At 30.0% G+C, this 19,638-nt stretch overlaps 1 protein-coding gene across 2 annotated transcripts in view; it reads right to left on the bottom strand.

Moving 5' to 3' along the window:
* LOC107453928 (limbic system-associated membrane protein-like) overlaps positions 1-15,472 on the bottom strand; it is an 86,668-nt gene extending 71,196 nt beyond the window's left edge. For both annotated transcript variants that reach the window (XM_043043863.2, XM_043043862.2), the window contains exon 1: positions 15,303-15,472. In XM_043043863.2, coding sequence (XP_042899797.1) covers positions 15,303-15,384 — 82 coding nt within the window. In that variant the 5' untranslated portion in view covers positions 15,385-15,472. The remainder of the gene's footprint in view (positions 1-15,302) is intronic.
* Positions 15,473-19,638: the final 4,166 nt, after the last annotated feature.

Below are 19,638 nucleotides of genomic sequence, written 5' to 3'. Positions count from 1 at the left end.
TACTGTGAATGACCGAAATTGTTGGTTGTTGACTTCCACCTGTGAATGTTGACAATCACGTAGTAGGGTTGGTAAATGTCCAAAATATGTATTAGGTCTAGTTAAGTGCCACTATCTGGTATACTTTTGTTCGGTATGCCCTACATCAATGTTTTTAAGATCAAGTGCCACTGCCCATTATGCATGTGACCGGTACTCCGAATACTGATATTTCTCCTAATCTGTCCTCAGCAAATATTGAAATATCGAATAAATATAATAATATCAAAGAGTAAGTTAATATGACATATGAACTTGCATTAATAACAAATATTTCCGACATTCACTAAAAGGACTACGCTATTGTTGACATTCACCGGTGAACGTCGACAATCTCTTCTTGGTTTCGGTCATTCAGAATACGTAAGTATACGTAATTCTTCAGTATACGTAATTCTTTGATATTTATAGAAATTTAAAAAGCTTCTTTTTTTCTTTTTCTACTTTCATTGCTTTAAATAACGAATATTAATACATTGTATAGAGAAATTTATCTTACAATTTCAAGTTATAAGCTACCAAATTTTCATAGACAAAAATCCACTCAATACTAAACAAGGTTGAGGGAACAAGGTTCGAATAAGAAGAACGGAAACTCAAAAATCGAAAGACCACTGGACAGAGTTGGTCGTTGATTACAGTAATCGATTACAACTGTAATTGATTGCAGATAATTACAGCTATGTAATCAATTACTTGTAATTGTGATTACAACTTTCAAAAAATTTTGATTACAGCTGCAATCATGATTACAATTTTGATTACAGTAATCAATTACTTGTAATCATGATTCCAAGTAATTGCGATTACAAGTAATCACAACAAAAACGATTACGAGTAATTATGATTACAAGTAATCAAAATATATGATTACATGTAATCATGATTACATGTAATTTGATTACATGTAATTGTGATTACTTGTAATCAAACTATACGATTACAAGTTATTACGATTGTATACTATAGTCAAATTTTTTATGTAAGTATTCATGTGTTTACATATTTTTATGTACATAGAATGTACGCACGCATGAACGTACAATTTGCGATTCCTATACATACAATGTATGCACAAACGTTGTTTGTACGTACAATATTCATAATTATATTGTAATATACTTAATGCAATGCGCATATGCTTAGTACATATAATTATGCATTTATGATACATGTACGCATGTATGTTAGTTTGTACAAAAAGGCAATGTTTTGTATCTTTGTATACATAGACAATGTATGTATGAACGTATATGAAAATAATGTTTATGCGTTTGCATGCTTTTATGTACTTAAGTGCATATATTGTATAAATTTACGATAATAGCACGTATATACAATGTACGTTTGTATATAAAATTGTACGTATTTGCGTACAATATGTAAAAATGTTATTTAAAGGTACAATATATGCACATAGTTGCGTAAATAAAATGCGTACATGTATACATGCATATTTATATGTACATCGATATATGTGCACGCAAAGTATGTACTTATGTACAACTTACGTATGTACTTGTATAACTACATACTTTGTTAATACTTATGCGCATGTAATGCATGGATGTACAAAAAAATAGTTATATGCACAATGTATGCATGTGCATACAACGTATACATGTACATAATTACAAGTAATGTACAAATACGTGCGTACATTTAAATATATGTAATTACAATATACACATACATTGTGCATACATTAAAAAAATTTATATGAGTAAAGTTATTAAAATTTGTTTTAAAATTATTCTAAGGTATATGAAACTCGACCTCATATTTTTTAGAAAGCAAACGATAATTTTATTTGGAATTTCTAAATATTAATTCCACACATAAAATTTACCGTTTTTCTTACCATTTAAAAAATTTCTATGAATCATGCATTATGTTATAAAAAAAATAAATCTGTATTGTCAAACATTTCATGAAAATACCTGAAAATAATTTTTTATTCAGAGAATTTCAAAATGATATAGAACAATTAAAGCTGAAAACTAAATTTAAATATCGTTTGATTTTGTCATTTAACTTGCTTGAGTCATTAAAAGTTAACTTACATGCATTTTATTTATTGCATTGTACACATATTTAGACATAAATGTAATGTACATATGTATACGTGTAATGTATGTACGCATGTACAATGTATGTACATACATTCATGTATTGTACGTGCATATATAGTACATATGGATATGCATACATGGAACATACGTGTATTGTACATGTGTGGATACATTCATTGTACATATATACATTGCACCATATGCATAGATAGGGATAGCATGCATGTACACATGTAAAATTTGTACGAAAGAATTATGCCCAATATATTTATGCACATACGTACTGTATATGTACACACATATGTACATTATATGAACATTATATGTTCATTTCATCATATGTACATTATATGAATATACATCTGTACGCTATATGTATATACATCTGTACGCTATATGTATATACATCTGTACAATATATGCATCTCAAATGTGTGTATGTACGTACGTTATGCATGTCGAATGCATGTATGAATATATGTGAAATATAAATACGCCCAATGTACGTACAATAGTTCACAAATGTATTATGCATATTTGGATACTTACATTGAGCATGAACATATTATGTACATGTACATAAATACACTGGACATGCATATCATGTACATGTATACATACATATATTGTACATCCTACAGATATACCTATATTGTACATGCATACATATATTGTACTGTTCATAAATAAATTGCACATACATGCATGGGACATACATTGTACAGACAATGTATGTATGTTCGTACAAACACAAGTACTTGTATATACATGCGTACATGAACATAGATATACATTTTACATACACAAATATTTGCATAAAATGCATATATTCATTGTGTATAAATGTACATGCCTACATTGTTTGCACATACATACGTAATTATTATCTATATACATACGTACATATATTTTATACCTACAATATAAGTGTATGTACATGTGTGTGATACTAAAATGTCTGAACATATGCACTAGATAAAATCATATGTACATACATTTCAGTTACATTCATTTGTACGTATACAAATACGTACAAAATGCAGTACATGTTAATACGTGCAAAATGTATCATTATAAAATACATTCTACTATCTACTGTAAAATATAATCATTTATAAGAATACAATAGTCTTGTAATCGTGTAATTAGATTACATGTAATCATAATTACATGTAATCAAATTACATGTAATCAAATTACATGTAATCATATTTTTTGATTACTTGTAATCATAATTACTTGTAATCGTTTTTGTTGTGATTACTTGTAATCGCAATTACTTGGAATCATGATTACAAGTAATTGATTACTGTAATCGACTATGTAATCATGATTACAGCTGTATTCAAACTTTTTAATCACGATTACAAGTAATTGATTACTGTAATCAATATTGTAATCATGATTACAGCTGTAATCAAAATTTTTGGAAAATTGTAATCATGATTCACGTAATTGATTACTGTAATAAAAAAATGTAATCGATTACATTTTTGGCCAACTCTGCCACTGGAATAGGGAGAAAATGAATCCGTGCTTTGAAGCAAACGAGTTTTTTTTCTTTGCCTGTTTATTTCTTCAGTTTAAAGTACGTTTTCGAACATTTAGAATAAATTGCATATCGATTGTTTGAATGTTTCTTACATTCATTAAGCAAGTATTTTTGATTTGTTGTTCGATGCATGCTTAAACACATAAAGCAGGTCAATATCGCTCGCTAAAATCTGTTCGAAGCGTGGAGGTCACTGGTTCGAATCCCACAGTAAACCTTGATAACCCTTCGTGATTCCCTTCTCTGAATACTGCCGAGGATCGAAATTGCTAAGGCAAGTCTTCGGATCATCCTCAGGGATGTTTCCCAGTTCGTCACCAATAGCCCATTGCTCAGATCTAGTGTGACGTAAATAAAGTAAACTACCTTCTACTTTACAAAGGCTTATAAGCCTAAATGAATGACACAAGCTCGCAAATGTATGTAATTTCAGTCAAGGCGTGACGTAAATTAAAATAAGATTTAGTTTGTGAGAGATCATAGTAAAGTTATGTTGAACAGAGATGCATGTCTTCGTTGATTACGTTATGTTCTGATATATTATGATTTCGCGCTTAACGAATGTTTCTGTTGATTCAAAGCGAACTTTCTAATTACTTGCTTGGCATTTTTCCATACACAAACGCTTATAGTAAAAAATTAGAACCAAATTTGAAATAACCCTCATCTTTGTGAAGATAGAATATGTAATGGAACGAAAGAATCGTGTAACAACTGAATTGGAATCCCCATATTGAGGAACACAAGATCTACTTAAATAGTTCTTAAACATCAAGTAGTTCTTCTAAAATGAGAATATCCAATCTGAGGGGTTCATTAGGAACGGGGTAAGTTGAATTTTGAATCTTCTGCTCTGAATCTAAACTGCTTCATAAATTGGAAAGAATTAATTTCTTTTAGCATTGCTTAATAATCTATTAATAAGCGTTCTTTTTTCTCTATTGTTTAAATCTCGGGTAACGTCTGAAAAGGTTTTCTATTTTCTGCCACATTTTTGCTGTCGAAGTAATGTTTCACTATAAAGAATTTTTATGATCTATAAAATTGTACTTATTTTTAATATTCATGTGTGGAAAAATTTGACTAAGTTATCAAAAATGTACGTTTAAGAACAATTTTTTTTAACTTTTTCGTAAAAACCAGGGTCTTTATAATATATTTAAATAAATACGGAACATTTTGCAATATTTTATTGCGCAATTTTTATTACCTCCATTTACAATTACAGTACTAGGTATATTTCTTAAAGATTATTTTTCAAAAGAGAAATTTGCTTTTGAAGATAAACATATTTTTGTTTATTTCCTTTTAGCTCATAATTCAACTTTTGGTAATCTTATTTTTTTTCAATTGCATTTGAGTTGATACTAGAAAAGTATGTATAGTTCAATATTTTTCAAAAAGTCTTTTAAAGCTACTCAAACTAAAACTTTATTCAGAATCTCAGTGACTTAAGCCTTATACCTGACACTTAATGTAGTTTTTTTCTTCCTAAATCTTACGTAGTTTGACAAATAAGGAGCATTCTTGTGTGTATTTAAAGCTATAAAATGCTTCTATTAGAAAACTGCTTGACGAAACTTAGATTTATGAACTTATCTTAGACTACTTGAAATAAACCAGATATGTTGAAGGAGATTTTGTAAAACATTTCACTAACTTTCAACAACACCGAAAAGAATAGATTTTATTTAGAAATTGAATCTGAATTGAAGACTAAAGCTAAACAAATTATATTTAAGACTAGTAGAAAATTATTTCTCAGTCTGAATTAAGGACTAAAGCTTAACAAATTATATTTAAAATTTTATCTGTGAAAAAACTAAATTTAATTCTTTAGTTATTTTATTCCGTCTGTTTAAATTGGAGTTTTTTTTGTTTTAATTTTTGGAAAAAAGTTTTTTCACAAATTTTGTTTTACTCATTTCGAAGTATATTTTTCTAATAGCTCGTTGTCTAAAATCGGAGCTTTACATTAAAGGACAAAATTCATAAACAGAACTTATTTATTGAAATTCTTGTTTTTATTTACATTCTATTGATTATGGAGCACAGTTTGTTAAATAAGAAACTTAGATATTTAGGCATCTATACGATTGTATTTTACTTTATAACCGTCGTTGAACAGTCGACCCAATTTTCGGGTTCACGACTACTAATGTTCATCTCCGTACCTTTCGTAATTTTGAACCCATTCCGGAAGACAAGGGAACTCCTGGATCAAATATTGTAGGAAATTTGCCTATGTGGACGACTTTTTGATGGAACTAACATGCATTTGCGTTACCTGGAGAGGAAAACCACGAGAACATCTTGAGTTAGCCTGACGGCAAAGGGAATTTAAATTTAACTCATGATCCGTTCACCACTGAGGATATTTTACGTCAGCACTGTGGTCGGTGCAAGCCGGATGCGGATTCGTATCGACCAGCCATTTATGGATTCGAACCCGGTTTACCTCATGGGAAGACAAACGCTCCATCCCCTTAGCTATCGCTGCTCCTATAAAATATTATTTAAAAAATAGATTCTCCCATTTACACTTTATTTATTATGAAAAAAATGTATAGACTAAAGCATATTTTTACCTAAAATTATGTGGCAAATCGTCAACTAAAACTTTAGTAGGGTGACTTCAAATATCTAGTTTTGTTTTAACTTTTCATTTTTGTGTAAAATTCTTTTCACAAGTTTTGTTTTACTCAGTTTGAAGTGCGTTTTCCTTATAGCTTGTTGTCTAAAACCAAAGCTTTACATTAAAAGACAAAATTCATAAGCCGAACTAAATTATCAAAATTTGTTTTACTCATTGAGAAAATGGGTGTTATGAGATAGTTTTTGTTATGAGATAGTTGCTGCTTGATAGTTTTTGTAGAATTCTTTTTTTTTCACTTTTAATTTTGTTATGCATTAAGTGGGTGAGTTTATTTTTGAGATATGGGACCAGAGAGATCCCATAAATATGAGTTGTGAATAAAAGAGAATTTCATCCTTCGAACAATATTTTTGTTTTTATTGTTTTAAATTAAGAATTAGAAATTCTAATCAACAATTGCAACTGGATCGTTTTCAATACTAATTCAGGTGAATAAAGAGGGTAATAAAAAGGGTAAAAAAAATTAGACAATTATCATTTTGCCTTTTAGTGCTCACAATTTTTCTATTTGTTTTTCGTGTTCTTTTCTTGTTAGTTTTGTTAAAATTCTTTACACAATCAATGTAAAAATAATCAAATCGCAATAATTAATTATTTTTTTTGCATTCTATTAATTCTGGCACACAGTTAATAAATTAAAAACTTACATAGTCAGGCATCTATACAATTGTATGCAAAAAATATAATCTCTCTTTTACTCTCAGTTTATTAATCATAAAATGCATAGATTGAAACATAAATTTTAGCCAAGATTATTTGGCGAATCGTCAACTAAATTGTCAGTAGGGAGACTTCATAAGTCTGGTAGTCTTCCAAAGTATCATAACTCCGCTTAAAAAGATTTATAAGCACTAAGCAGTGGAAACTGTTCTAGATTAAAAAGCTATAAAATTATTACCTATTGTAAATACGAAAACAATAAAAGTGATAAAAAAAAAAAGATTGATTTTTGACGGGATTGGACTGTGTGAGTAAAAGCGTCATACCACTTCTATATCGACATTAATCCGATAACAGAAAAATTTCTTAAATTTTAATTTTATTTCACTTTGTAAGTCTTTTTTTCCTTCATTTTCATGCATTGTCATCCAATTCTGAACTATGAGCCAAATTTGAAGTTTGTAGCTAGTCGGGAAGTTAGTTTAAAATCGATTACAAAATTCCACCCGGACAGACATACACGAAGGCAAGTTTATATAAACGTGGTAAAATAGCGTTTGGGAAAGAGTTGACCAGCAAAATTGCTTTCTCATTTAGATAAATCGTTTTAATTAATCAAATGTAGGGGAGAGTGGGGTCAATTGTAACAGGGTACGATTGTAACAGAGCAAAAATTTCGAGTGTCGGGTTATAGATTTGGTTCCTAGGTGGCGCACAAGGTGNCCGGAAAATCAAGTGGTAGGATCCAATTTTGCCTTATTCATTTCCATATTATTTTGGTTGTCATCAGCATAAAATTAATAAAAACTAAAAGGTATTATTTCTCTATAAATATTTTTGCATCTCTAATTTAAAGTTATCTTCCAGTACTGCTATTATTAATGATTTAAGAGTTTAAAATTAAGGGGATTGTTCTTTTATTTATTATTATTAAAATGTAATTTTGATCTCTTTTTGAGGATAGTTATTGAAAAAAGTGTCTAATCTTATTATTTTTAGCAAATTACAATTATTATTTTTAGCAAATAACATTAATATTGCTATAAATTCCAGTTATAGAGATTCGTTAAATGATTTAGAATTAAGGATCAGCTTCATGCACAATGTGATGCTAGCAAAAACAGTATTTAATATATTCACCCGTTTGGTAAGCTAAAATATTAAATTATAGTTCTTCACTCACCAAACTTGTTATAACAATATAAAGTTATAACAATATAAATCTTATTTTAAAAAATGATTACTTAGAAAAATTACTTCTGATCACCAATTGATCAAAATATTTATAATATTATTAGATATTAATATTTGAAATGAGAAGTGCAGGCAAAAGCGTAAGCAGACACAATTATTTTTAGTACATATAAAATAATTTCATCCTTTGCAAAGAAAAAATTTTTTTTTTGTGTGTAAAGAAAAAACAATTATTGTGAATGGGGGCTGGTGAGCGGTAGAGAACAGGAAGCTTAGCCCCCTAGCATCAAATAAAACCCGCATCAATTTTCTAACTGCATATAAAAACCTGATGATGTCGCAGTTTTCCATTGCAGGCGGTACATTTTTATTTGCAGGAAAATTACATAATAGGATTCAGATTTCTCACATTAATTTTCATATTCTACTGTTTGTCATCAGTATAAAATTAATAGAAGTGAAAAGGATTTTGTTTCTCGTTGAAATATTTTTGTATTCTAAATGTAATACTTAATTTTCCTATTTTACTCTGCTATTACTATGTTGAGCTGAATTTCTATCTAAATTAAGAGTTTAAAAATAAAAAAAGTTCTTCCCTTATTTCAACGTATTTCTCTATTACCTTACTTCGATATATTTTACAATAGCTTAAATTGACTTCCTAAATTTATTTATTGCTTTACAATTTCATTAATGTGTTGGTTTTGTGGCGAAACTGCCACTAAGATTATTAAGGATCAATTCACTAGTATATAAGACATGCTAACTTGATTCAATCTTGGGCTACCTTCTGATAGATGAAGGTTGGCATTGTCTAATGGTCTTTCCCCAGAGTTTAAGTCACCGTTAAGGAGTTTCATTTATTGATTTCGAACTTAACGATCAACATCATGCATAAATTGATGCGTGCTTATAATTTGATTAATATATCAAAAAAGCAAAAATATTAATTTACGGTTGCCCAATTTGTTATAACAATATATATTTAATTTAAAAATAATTACTGAGCAAACGTATTTACATTCTTCACAAATAGATCTTAATAGTATCATTAAGCAAGGGTCTGTCCAGACATTTTGTGAAAGGTCCGTTTTTCGTGAAATTGTGAAAAAATTATTCGCATTCTTTCAACCAGGGTCCGCTTTTATGAATTTGTGCAAATAGGGTCCATTATTGCAAAAAAAAAAAGTTTTTTCAAGGAGTTTTTAAATTGTATAGACATACAAGATTATGCTCAACACTGTAAAATTGTAATTAAAAAAATTAAATTTTAAAAAATAAACAACAATTGCTGCTTCTAAATTAGAGATGCAACATACAAATATTTGGTATTTAGCTTATACTGCTGAACGCAGAATATTAATTTCGGACGAATAATGGAAGAATCGTCTGCCGAAGACAAAACTTAATTCGTTTACATCCATCTTTCTTGTTTTCTGCCCTGGAAAGGGTTTATTCGATTAACAAAATAATAATGAAGATAAACAAATTTGTGAAGGGTCCGATTAAAAGAAAAATCATTTTGTGAAGGGTCCGTTTTTATGAGATTTTTTAGGTCATCAAGTCCGTTTTTATGAAAAGATATTTTGTGAAGGGTCCGTTAACGGACCCAAATTTCTTCTAAACAGACCCCTGCATTAAGGAAGTAAAATCATAAGAGAACTTTTTCCAACTGTTTGCCAAACAAATTTGATTCAAATTTTAAATTATTTAAATAAAGGTAAGGGTACAAGCAAACAGATTTTTTTTATAGTACATATATTTTAAGTGAATAACTTAAACTTTGGTAGAATTTGGTAGATTTGCTTCTGAAAAAAAATAAATTATTGCATCAGTTTTTTCAAAACAAGACCTCTTAGTATTTTAAATTATCGAAGAAAATATTGAAGAATGAAATTTAGGTTGTACTGTAATCATAAGGAATAAATAAATGAAATCAAAATGAGATAGATAATCAAAAAAGATAATTATATTATTTAAACCTATGATGATTCATTAACCCTTTGGCGCAGAATTTTTAATCTACATATTTTATTTATTTTTTTATTTTTATTTTTCGTATTAATTACTTATCCCAAAATAAGTAAAAAATATTATATTTAGCATTTTAATAAGTCTTGGTTCTGAATTACAGGACAAAACACTTGCTTTTTGCGCTAAAGGTAAAATGCTCCACATACGCTACACTTAAAACTATATTTTATAAACTATAATAATTATAAGTTTTAACTTATAATTATTTATAATTATTAATTATAATAATTTAATATTTTTTTCAAAATTAGTTATTTCAATCTAAAAGAAACAGTTATTCATAATTTTAATTTCTTTAATTAAAAATATTAATATTGACAATCTTAAATATATCAATATAATTTGTTTAAGTGGGGACTTCAAGTATGCTAATTAATAAGTGCAGTCAATATTTGAAATTACGAAATCACACACAAAACATACTTTCTCTGAATAAGCATACATTTTTTAAATGAATATTGATTTCCGGCCCTCAAAAGATGAGAAGTTGCCCACTATCTGGGAAATATGGTCTTATTAGGATGGTCAGGAAATCGATTCAATATTTAGACGTCTTAATGTTAATTTCACTTTTTGGCGTACTTCGCCATTTCAAGAGTTTTTATAACAAATAGAAAATTTTTTGCGCGTACTTCCATTTTTTTCAGTGCGTGAAAAACCGAAGAATAAATAAAGTTATTCAGGCTGATTTTTTTTCGCACTGTACTAATACAAGTACTTTGTTAGCACGTTTATTTCAACCCATTGAAGCAAATAAGTACCAATAAATTTAATGAAGACTTAGTGATGACTACAGACCCTAAATTTTTTGCTTCAGTTTTCTGGTTAAATTAATTTTTTCTAACAAATAAAAGGAATCAGAAAAAATATAACTAAAACATAATAAGAAAAAATATAATAAGAATTATAATAAATAGAATTAGAACAGCAGAATGGCTTTTAAATAATGGTGCAAAAAATAATCTTTTCATCACTGATTCTTACCTCTTTTTATATAACAGCCCTCACTTACTAATTCTACTAATTACTAATTAAAATAGAACATCAGTTTTTTATGCAATTAATAGAAAATCTGAAATTCTTTCGATATTTCGTTATTATCGGGAATATTACTCCAAGTGGCAGTACTGCTAGAAAACATGTTTTTACTGGGTTAGAAATCAATATAAATTTAAAGCTAAGGAAAGATATCAAGATAAATATTCAAAATAAATAAAAAATAAAAAATGTTCATTTCAATATTTTATAATTATTGGGACAATTAGCCTAATTGACAGTAATCCTAAATAAAATGCATTTACCGAGAAAAGCGTCTCTAACTTCGACAGTGGGTTCTTCAAGGGGTTAAGTAGAACAACCAAAAAGTTTTGTTTTGATATTTTGTAAATGCGAGGATAGAAAGGCGAGAAGTGCTAAATCTGTTACATGTACAAAGTAATTTAGGGGATAATTTCTCTTATTACTTTAAACAAGTAATATATAAAAAAAAGTTTAAAGTTAATTCCTACTTAGATCAACAAAGAAGATTTTTATTTTAGTTACTTTTTATTAAATATTTAAAATTTTTTCTTCCCTATGAAACTGTATTTTATAAAGTTTTATAATATNTGGAATTCTAAAATAAATAACTGCGTTCTATCAAAACAAACATTTTATTATAAAACTTTAGAACAACTATCTTTTTACATTGCCACTCAAAATTATTAATAAACACTGGATAATATTGCGTTAATGAAACTTTTATCTAATGACGTCATGAACAATCGTTTGCATAAAGTTTCGTTGATAATAATCATATATAATCGCTCGTATAAATAATCGTTTGGTCTTTTTATAGCTTTACGTAACGTGTGAGATTTATTTTTTTTTCTTTTGGAAAGGCGATGTTATAATTTTGTTGTTGAAAATCTTCCTTTTAATAAACGTAATAGTAGAGTTTTCTTAATTATTCTTATTTATCCTCTGCGTTTTATTTGAGGTCAGTTTGTATTTTGTATTTTTTGACAGCATTATTAAAAATTATCACCTTTCAAACACTCATGCGTTCTCAATTTTGATTGGCTGTTTTGTGCGTAACTAACCAGAAGTCTTCTGTGATTGGCTATGTGTTATCATTCCACTCTCTTCTTATATATAAAGATATAGGAAGAGTGTGAACTAATAGTAAGGATTGAAAAAAAAAGCGCGTGGTATCAGACTACCACAAAAGTATACATTTGGTGACGTGGACCACACGTGAAACCATGTAATGTTCTCAGTTAAATTTATCTCACACAGTGACTAAAAAATAATTAAATACTTATATGTGCTCAATAAACTATTTTTTTCCAAATAGTTATGAAATATAAGTTAGAAATTATCACTTATGTTATCTTTAAAATATGTAAAAACTGAATCGCTTGTAGTAAAGTTAAAACGCTTAACCCATCTGAAAATTCCATTTCGTTTTTCGCTCATCCCTATTTAATCAATGAATTATTATTAAAAAAAACTGTGTTAAAATCAAGTATCATCCACTACACGTTTAAAAGAATGTATTTGAACTTAAATGGATAAATAAAAAGTATTTTATTGAAAATTTGAGCGAGATATAGGGAGAGTTAACTAATAGTAAAATAAGCCATATAAATCAAATAAACCATTAAAGAGGATCAATTTTTTAAATTTCTTTTTAGATATCTCAGCTCTCAGCATCACTTTTGTTTTTCTCAAACAATAAAAATATTTGTCTATAACTTTCTATACAAGCAGTATGTTAGAAAGAGGGAGGCTCTTACATGGAATCATCCAAACAATATCGAGAAAGATCCGAGAAGTTCTCACCTTAATCAGCGTTTGATCAAAATTGTATCTAAATATTTTTATTATTTGCAGAAAGAGTAAGATAACTGTAATCTGGAATATTCAGAAAATAAATTGAAAAATTGTAAGAGAAAATTACAGAAGAATATCATTTGTAATGATTTTTTTTTTTTACAAATTGAGAAAGAAATTTCTCTAGAATCTCCTGTTTTGCTACAATGGTTTATACATCAAATTTTTTCTCTTTAGCTTTTATAAAGTACAATAACTCTTTAACTTCCTTCAAATGAACATTGTAGAAAAAAACGTGAAAAAAGTGACAACATGAGAGATGGGATAGTCTCGAAAACACTCGTAGAAAGAAAAAAAGCAGGTGGTGGGGTTATAATTGCATTCAAGATTACGTAAGGATTCTTCACGTAAGGATCAGCACAAATGGTTTAAATAAATATATATATATTTTATTTACTATGCATAAATTGCAAGTTTATGGAACTCATGAAATAAGTTAAAAATATAGAGAAAACATGGAAAATAATAAAGAAAAGAGAAGAAGAAATTAAAAAAAAAACTGATTTTTCCTGAAAGATATAATCGTGTGAGCTGATGCAGATATATCTTTTCCTTACTTTTATTCGGCCTTTTTGTCATATTTTTTTCTTCTATTTTCATTAATTTGCATTATTTTACATGTTTCCTCTATATTTTTAAGTAATATTATGAGTTTATATATATATATATATATATATATATATATTGTGTGTGTGTGTACACATGTATGATTTTTCTACGTTAGTGCTAAGTATTGGAGATAAAGCGATTCTTATAAAGATATGACCAAGATTGGAGTTTCGAAAACTTATTTCGCATATTAGCCGCTTTACTAAGACTAGCTGCTTTGTTTTTAATTTTCCATTAAGGAATACAAACTCTGAGCCTAAGCACAGTTGCCTTTATCTGCAATGCTTTAAGTATTTATTTTACTTCAAGTGCATGCCAATTTGCATTTTCTTATTGCTTAATTAAAAACAGGAAAAAATAAATGCAGCCTTTAATCTCTTTTCTAACAAATATCGCATAGTAGCATTTAACCATGGCAATGATACTGTAAATTTTTAAATGCATTATATTCTCCGGAAATCTGACTTAACTTACTGGCTAATCCATAAAGCACTTGCTGGATTAGTTTGTTTTTAACGAATTGACTTTACCTACTATAATCTCTAAGCAGTCTGAAAAATAATTGAATTCAAAATTATCGCTTATGTAAAGATTTAAATTAAAACTTATCTAACATATACAGTTTTTTAAATACAACTCAATAGGGAAATTTAGATGCAATGCTTTAAATCTTTGCACTCTGGGGTTCTTATTACAGTTAAAGAAACGAACGCTACCACACCATGCCAAATCCCATTGCTGACACAATTAATCATGTAAGGCCATTAAATAAAGTGGTTAGTAAACATTCAGAATGTTAGATAATATATTGTTCTAGAGAAATCCATTTGAATGAAGGGGATTCTGACGTGAACATTGCAAAGAATAAACTTATCTGTTTGATTTTCATTGTAGTTATTAGTTGAAGTGAAAATTACCTATTTAAAAGCTGTTTATAATTTTGCTACAGTGTTTGCTTAAAGTATTCATTAAAATGTCATGTAATTTATAATTGCTAATTAATACACAAACAAATTAATTCAGTAATTTGATGGCGGTCGATCGCGAACTAACAATTTAAAGTAACATTAAATACCTTTAACACAAGAAAGACTGAAACTTAGTATATACCTATATTGCCCAAGAGCAGACAAAATGGCTGGATTGTGAAAGAATAACTAATGTGTTGAGAAATTTGGTCAAAATTAATTTTTAATATTTTTTAATGTTATTTACAGTTATATAACATGTTATTAGTAAATATTAACAATAAAAAAATTATATGTTATGCAAAACGTCACAAAATTCTAAGAAATTGTGCCATTATTGTTTTTCCAATTTAAATTAAAAAGCAGTCGAAATGACTTCCTCGTGACTTCCGTTTATTGGAAGTTAAATCATTATTATTTCTAAAATCTTTATCTCAACAAAAAAATGATCTCTCCTCCTCCTCCTCAAAAAAGGAAAAAAAAGACAAGAAAAGAAAAAGAAAAAAAAAGAACACACCTGTTTGGACTTTTTAAATTCGTTCACTTCTTTACTTTATTTTCTTCGCCAACTTGACTCCTAAATCCATTAATAAAGTTGGAAAAAGAAATCATTGAAAAAGGAAATGTTTCGATTGGATATTTACCTTTGAATTCCAGCGAATCGAAGGAGTTAGCGAGAGCCGCTCTCAGGATGCAGAAGAGCAAAAAGAACACGTGGTGTGTCATGGAGATGGGACGCTCACTTCCATGGGAGGATGGAGAGCAGATTGAGGGATCGTCAGAGGCAGGGACGAGGATGACTGAATAGTCATTTAGACAACACGAGGCCCATCTTCACGTGCGCTAGAGGGCACTCAAGTCGATTTACCCTCTCTATTTTATTTTATTATTTTTTTTTTATTTCTTTGACCAATCAATAGGCCACAATCCCATTCGTGTTGCGTATACTCATTAATTACATTCATGGTATGTCGGATTGAGTGAAGGCGGCAGGGAAGGGCAGATGAGAAACAAAAGAATTCGAAAACAAGAACACTTTCTGAATGGTCGTCGGGTGTAACATTAAGAGCTTAGCTTTCCCCTGCTTCAGAATCTTAATACCCGGGCGTGAAATAAGAAAGTGAAACGGTGGTCATAAAAATTGGATTAGAAAAGTACCTTTTTGAAAAGAGTAGGACTCGGCAATATTGAAATGAAGGAGCTTCCGAAAGCGTTTAAGTCCGCGCATAAGAGAATAATGTTATTAATTTGAGGAAAAATGAGAGATTACGTTTAAAAGAGGGATTTTGCGATTAAATGACGTGAGATTTATTCTAATCGAAATAAATGAAATTATTTGCATCGCAAGGCTACTGATTGACATAAGTGCCGCTAAACGTAGGACTCAAGTCAATTTAAATAAAGGGGATGTCAGATAATAAAGTGAATAATTAATGATGAATTTTATTTTTTCATTTTATAACCGTCATTGTACAGCCGACCCAATTTTTAGGTTTACGAACACTAATGCTCAAAACGTTCATAACGTTTTTTGAAGTTACGAAATCAGATCCCAAAACGTATTTTCTCTGACGTAGTTTTTCGACAGATTTTGATTTCTAACATTTAAAATATGAAAGGTAGACACAATTTTATAACCATTGTTGAGCAGTTGATCCAATGTTTTGGGTTTACGACTGCTAATGTTCAATTCATATCGACCAGCCATCGCTGGAAATCGAACCTGGTTCACCTCATTGAAAGACGAACGATCTATCCTCTCTGTCACTCTGACTCAGGTAGCTACAGTTTTTTTCATAACAGTCACTGAACAGCCGACCCAATTTTTTGGGGTTTACAACAACTAGCGTTCAACTCCGTAGCTTTGTAATTTTGAACTCGATCCAGAAGACAAGGGAACCCCTGGATCAAGTATTGGGAGAAATTTGCTTTCGTAGAGGACTTTTCGATGGACCTAACCTGCATTCGCGTTACATGGACAGGAAAACCACGAAAACCTCTCATGGTTAGCTTGAGGCAATGGCAATCTAACCCATGTTCCGTCTACCACTAAGGATATTTTTACGTCAGCACTGTGAGTGGTTCAAGCCGGATGCGGAATTCGTATCATTCTGGCATCACTGTGATTCGAACCCGTTTCACCTCGTTGGAAGAAGAACGTTCTATCCCCAGAACCAATATTGATGAATGGAACGATCGAGGGCACATATTAAGGAATCGTTCGTATGATTACAAAATATTTAACTATACATTTAAATCTAAATACAGTCAATTCTCGATATAACGACCGTCTTATTCCGAGAGGAAACGGGCATTAAATCGTAAGGTCGTTTTTATCTTAGTGCTGAAAATTAACTTAATCATTAACAAGAAATTAATCGATCCATTTTAACAAGGCAATGTTTTACTATTATTAAAATTTTGTAACCAACAAAAAAATCTTTAGACAACTCAATTTCTTAGACTTAAAATAAAAAGGGAAAAGTTCATTAAAAATAATATGTTAGTTCTGCCATTTTCGAGAAGTAACACAAGTCAAGTCATCTGTAAAAATCACATGTTTTGACACTAAAATAATCCACATTGTGACATTTCATAAAAGAAGTGTGAACACAACTTTAAAATAAGAATAAATTTGTGGTACCCATTGAAAAGATTATGGATTACCATAAATCATGTCCCCTTAAGAATTTAAGGGATCAAGAGTCACTCATCCTTCAATTGAGGTGTTAATTTCGGTTTTTCATTTATTAAAAATAGTTACTTTTAAATAACTTTTAAATTTAAATTTTAACTATATTTCGGTCACTGTATTTGGAAGGAGCTGTTCTTTGTGGACTTTCTAATGGATATTAATATAACATTGCGTTTGTGAACTAGCGAACATGACGTTATGCATCGGTAATTATAACTAGAAGGATGCTGTAATGGGGTCATACTATATGTATGGGTTTTTACCCATTTTCAAAATGGGTGTTTTGGGTTTGGTGGCGTGCGCACCTTTTTTTGGACGTTATCACACTTATCAGCTGTGTTCAAGAGTAATAGTTAAAAGTGCGCATGCGTCGTTATTGCATTCGTTGCTATGGTGAACATTACTTACTTACTTATCCTCTACGTGCCTTGGGCACTTAAGGCGTCTAGCATATCCCTCCAACGTCTCCTGTCTTTAGCACTAAATCTTGCTTCCTCCCAGCCAGATATTCTACATTCTTTTAATTCGCCCAAAAACATGCGCTGGATGGTAAGTCTGGGTCTTCCTCTTGTTCTTTTACCATCAGGGGCCCATNTTTTACAGTGTTGAGCATTATCATGTATGTCTTTACAATTTAAAAACTCCTTGAAAAAGTTTTTTTTTGCAATAACGGACCCTATTTGCACAAATTCATAAAAGCGGACCCTGCTTGAAAGAATGTGAGTAATTTTTTCACAATTTCACGAAAAACGGACAGACCCCTGTAAATCAAAAATCGTCAAATAAATTCGTGAAAAAAGCGCTTTCGACAAAATTCTAAAATAGAGATCTATCGACAACGACTCTCACTTCTGCCTAGCTTAATAGTATGAGATTGCCGCAGCTGATGCTCTCTGGTTATTTCAGTTTCCGTTTTTAAAAGCACAAAATGTTGAGCCACCTCAGCTAGATTTAGCATGTGACATTTTTAGCGGCAGTCATTGGTCGATTCGCCGTGTAAGAGAAATAGTAACGTAAACAAAACAAAGCAAACGTTGCCACCGGCGGAAAAGAAATACAGCCAAAATTTGGGAGCCACGTAAGAGAATTATATATCTTAGATTTTGCAACTAACAAAAAAATCTTTAGACAACGAAATTTCTTTGACTTAAAATAAAAAAGGAAAAGTTCATTAAAAATAACATGTTAATTCTGCCATTTTCGAGAAGTAACACAAGTTAAGTCATCTGTAAAAATCACATGTTTTGACACTAAAATAACCCACATTGTGACATTTCATAAAAGAAGTGTGAACACAACTTTCAAATAAGAATAAATTTGTCGTATCCATTGAAAAGATAATGGATTACCATAAATCGTGTCCCCTTATGAATTTAAGGGATCAAGAGTCACTCATCCTTCAATTGAGGTGTTTTTCATTTCGGTGTTAATTTCGGTTTTTCATTTATTAAAAATAGTTTCTTTTAAATAACTTTTAAATTTAAATTTTATCTATATTTCGGTCACTGTATTTGGAAGGAGCTGTTCTTTGTGGACTTTCTAGTGGATATTAATATAACATTGCGTTTGTGAACTAGCGAAGATGACGTTATGCATGTTAATTATAACTAGACGTTAACTAGTTATAATTAACATGACGTATGTTAATTATAACTAGAAGGATGCTGTAATGGGGTCATACTGTATGTATGGGTTTTTACCCATTTTCAAAATGGGTGTTTCGGGTTTGATGGCGTGCGCATCTTTTTTTTTTGGACGTTATCACACTTATCAGCTGTGTTCAAGAGTAATAGTTAAAAGTGCGCATGCGTCGTTATTGCATTCGTTGCTATGGCGAACATTACTTACTTATCCTCTACGTGCCTTGGGCACTTAAGGCCTCTAGCATATCCCTTCAACGCCTCCTGTCTTTAGCACTAGATCTTGCTTCCTCCCAGCCAGATATTCTACATTCTTTTAATTCGCCCAAAAACATGCGCTGGATGGTAAGTCTGGGTCTTCCTCTTGTTCTTTTACCATCAGGGGCCCATGTAAGCGCAACAGATGATATTTTTTCTTTGGGCATTCTAAGGATATGCCCGAGCCAGCTCCATCTTCGTTTTTTAATTTCATCTTCGATTGTTTTTATTTTAGCTTTCTTTAATAGATTTTGATTTGATACTTTGTAAGGCCAGAAAATTTTAAAAATAAATCTTAAACATTTGTTTTGAAAGGTTTCTAATTTTTGTATTTCGATCTTAGTCTGTTTCCAGGTTTCTGCGCCATATAATAGTACTGCTCTAACA

The sequence above is a fragment of the Parasteatoda tepidariorum genome, chromosome 8 (assembly GCF_043381705.1).
Source record: "Parasteatoda tepidariorum isolate YZ-2023 chromosome 8, CAS_Ptep_4.0, whole genome shotgun sequence".
Taxonomy (NCBI): Eukaryota; Metazoa; Arthropoda; class Arachnida; order Araneae; family Theridiidae; genus Parasteatoda; species Parasteatoda tepidariorum.
This window is presented reverse-complemented; position numbering and strand designations above follow the sequence as displayed.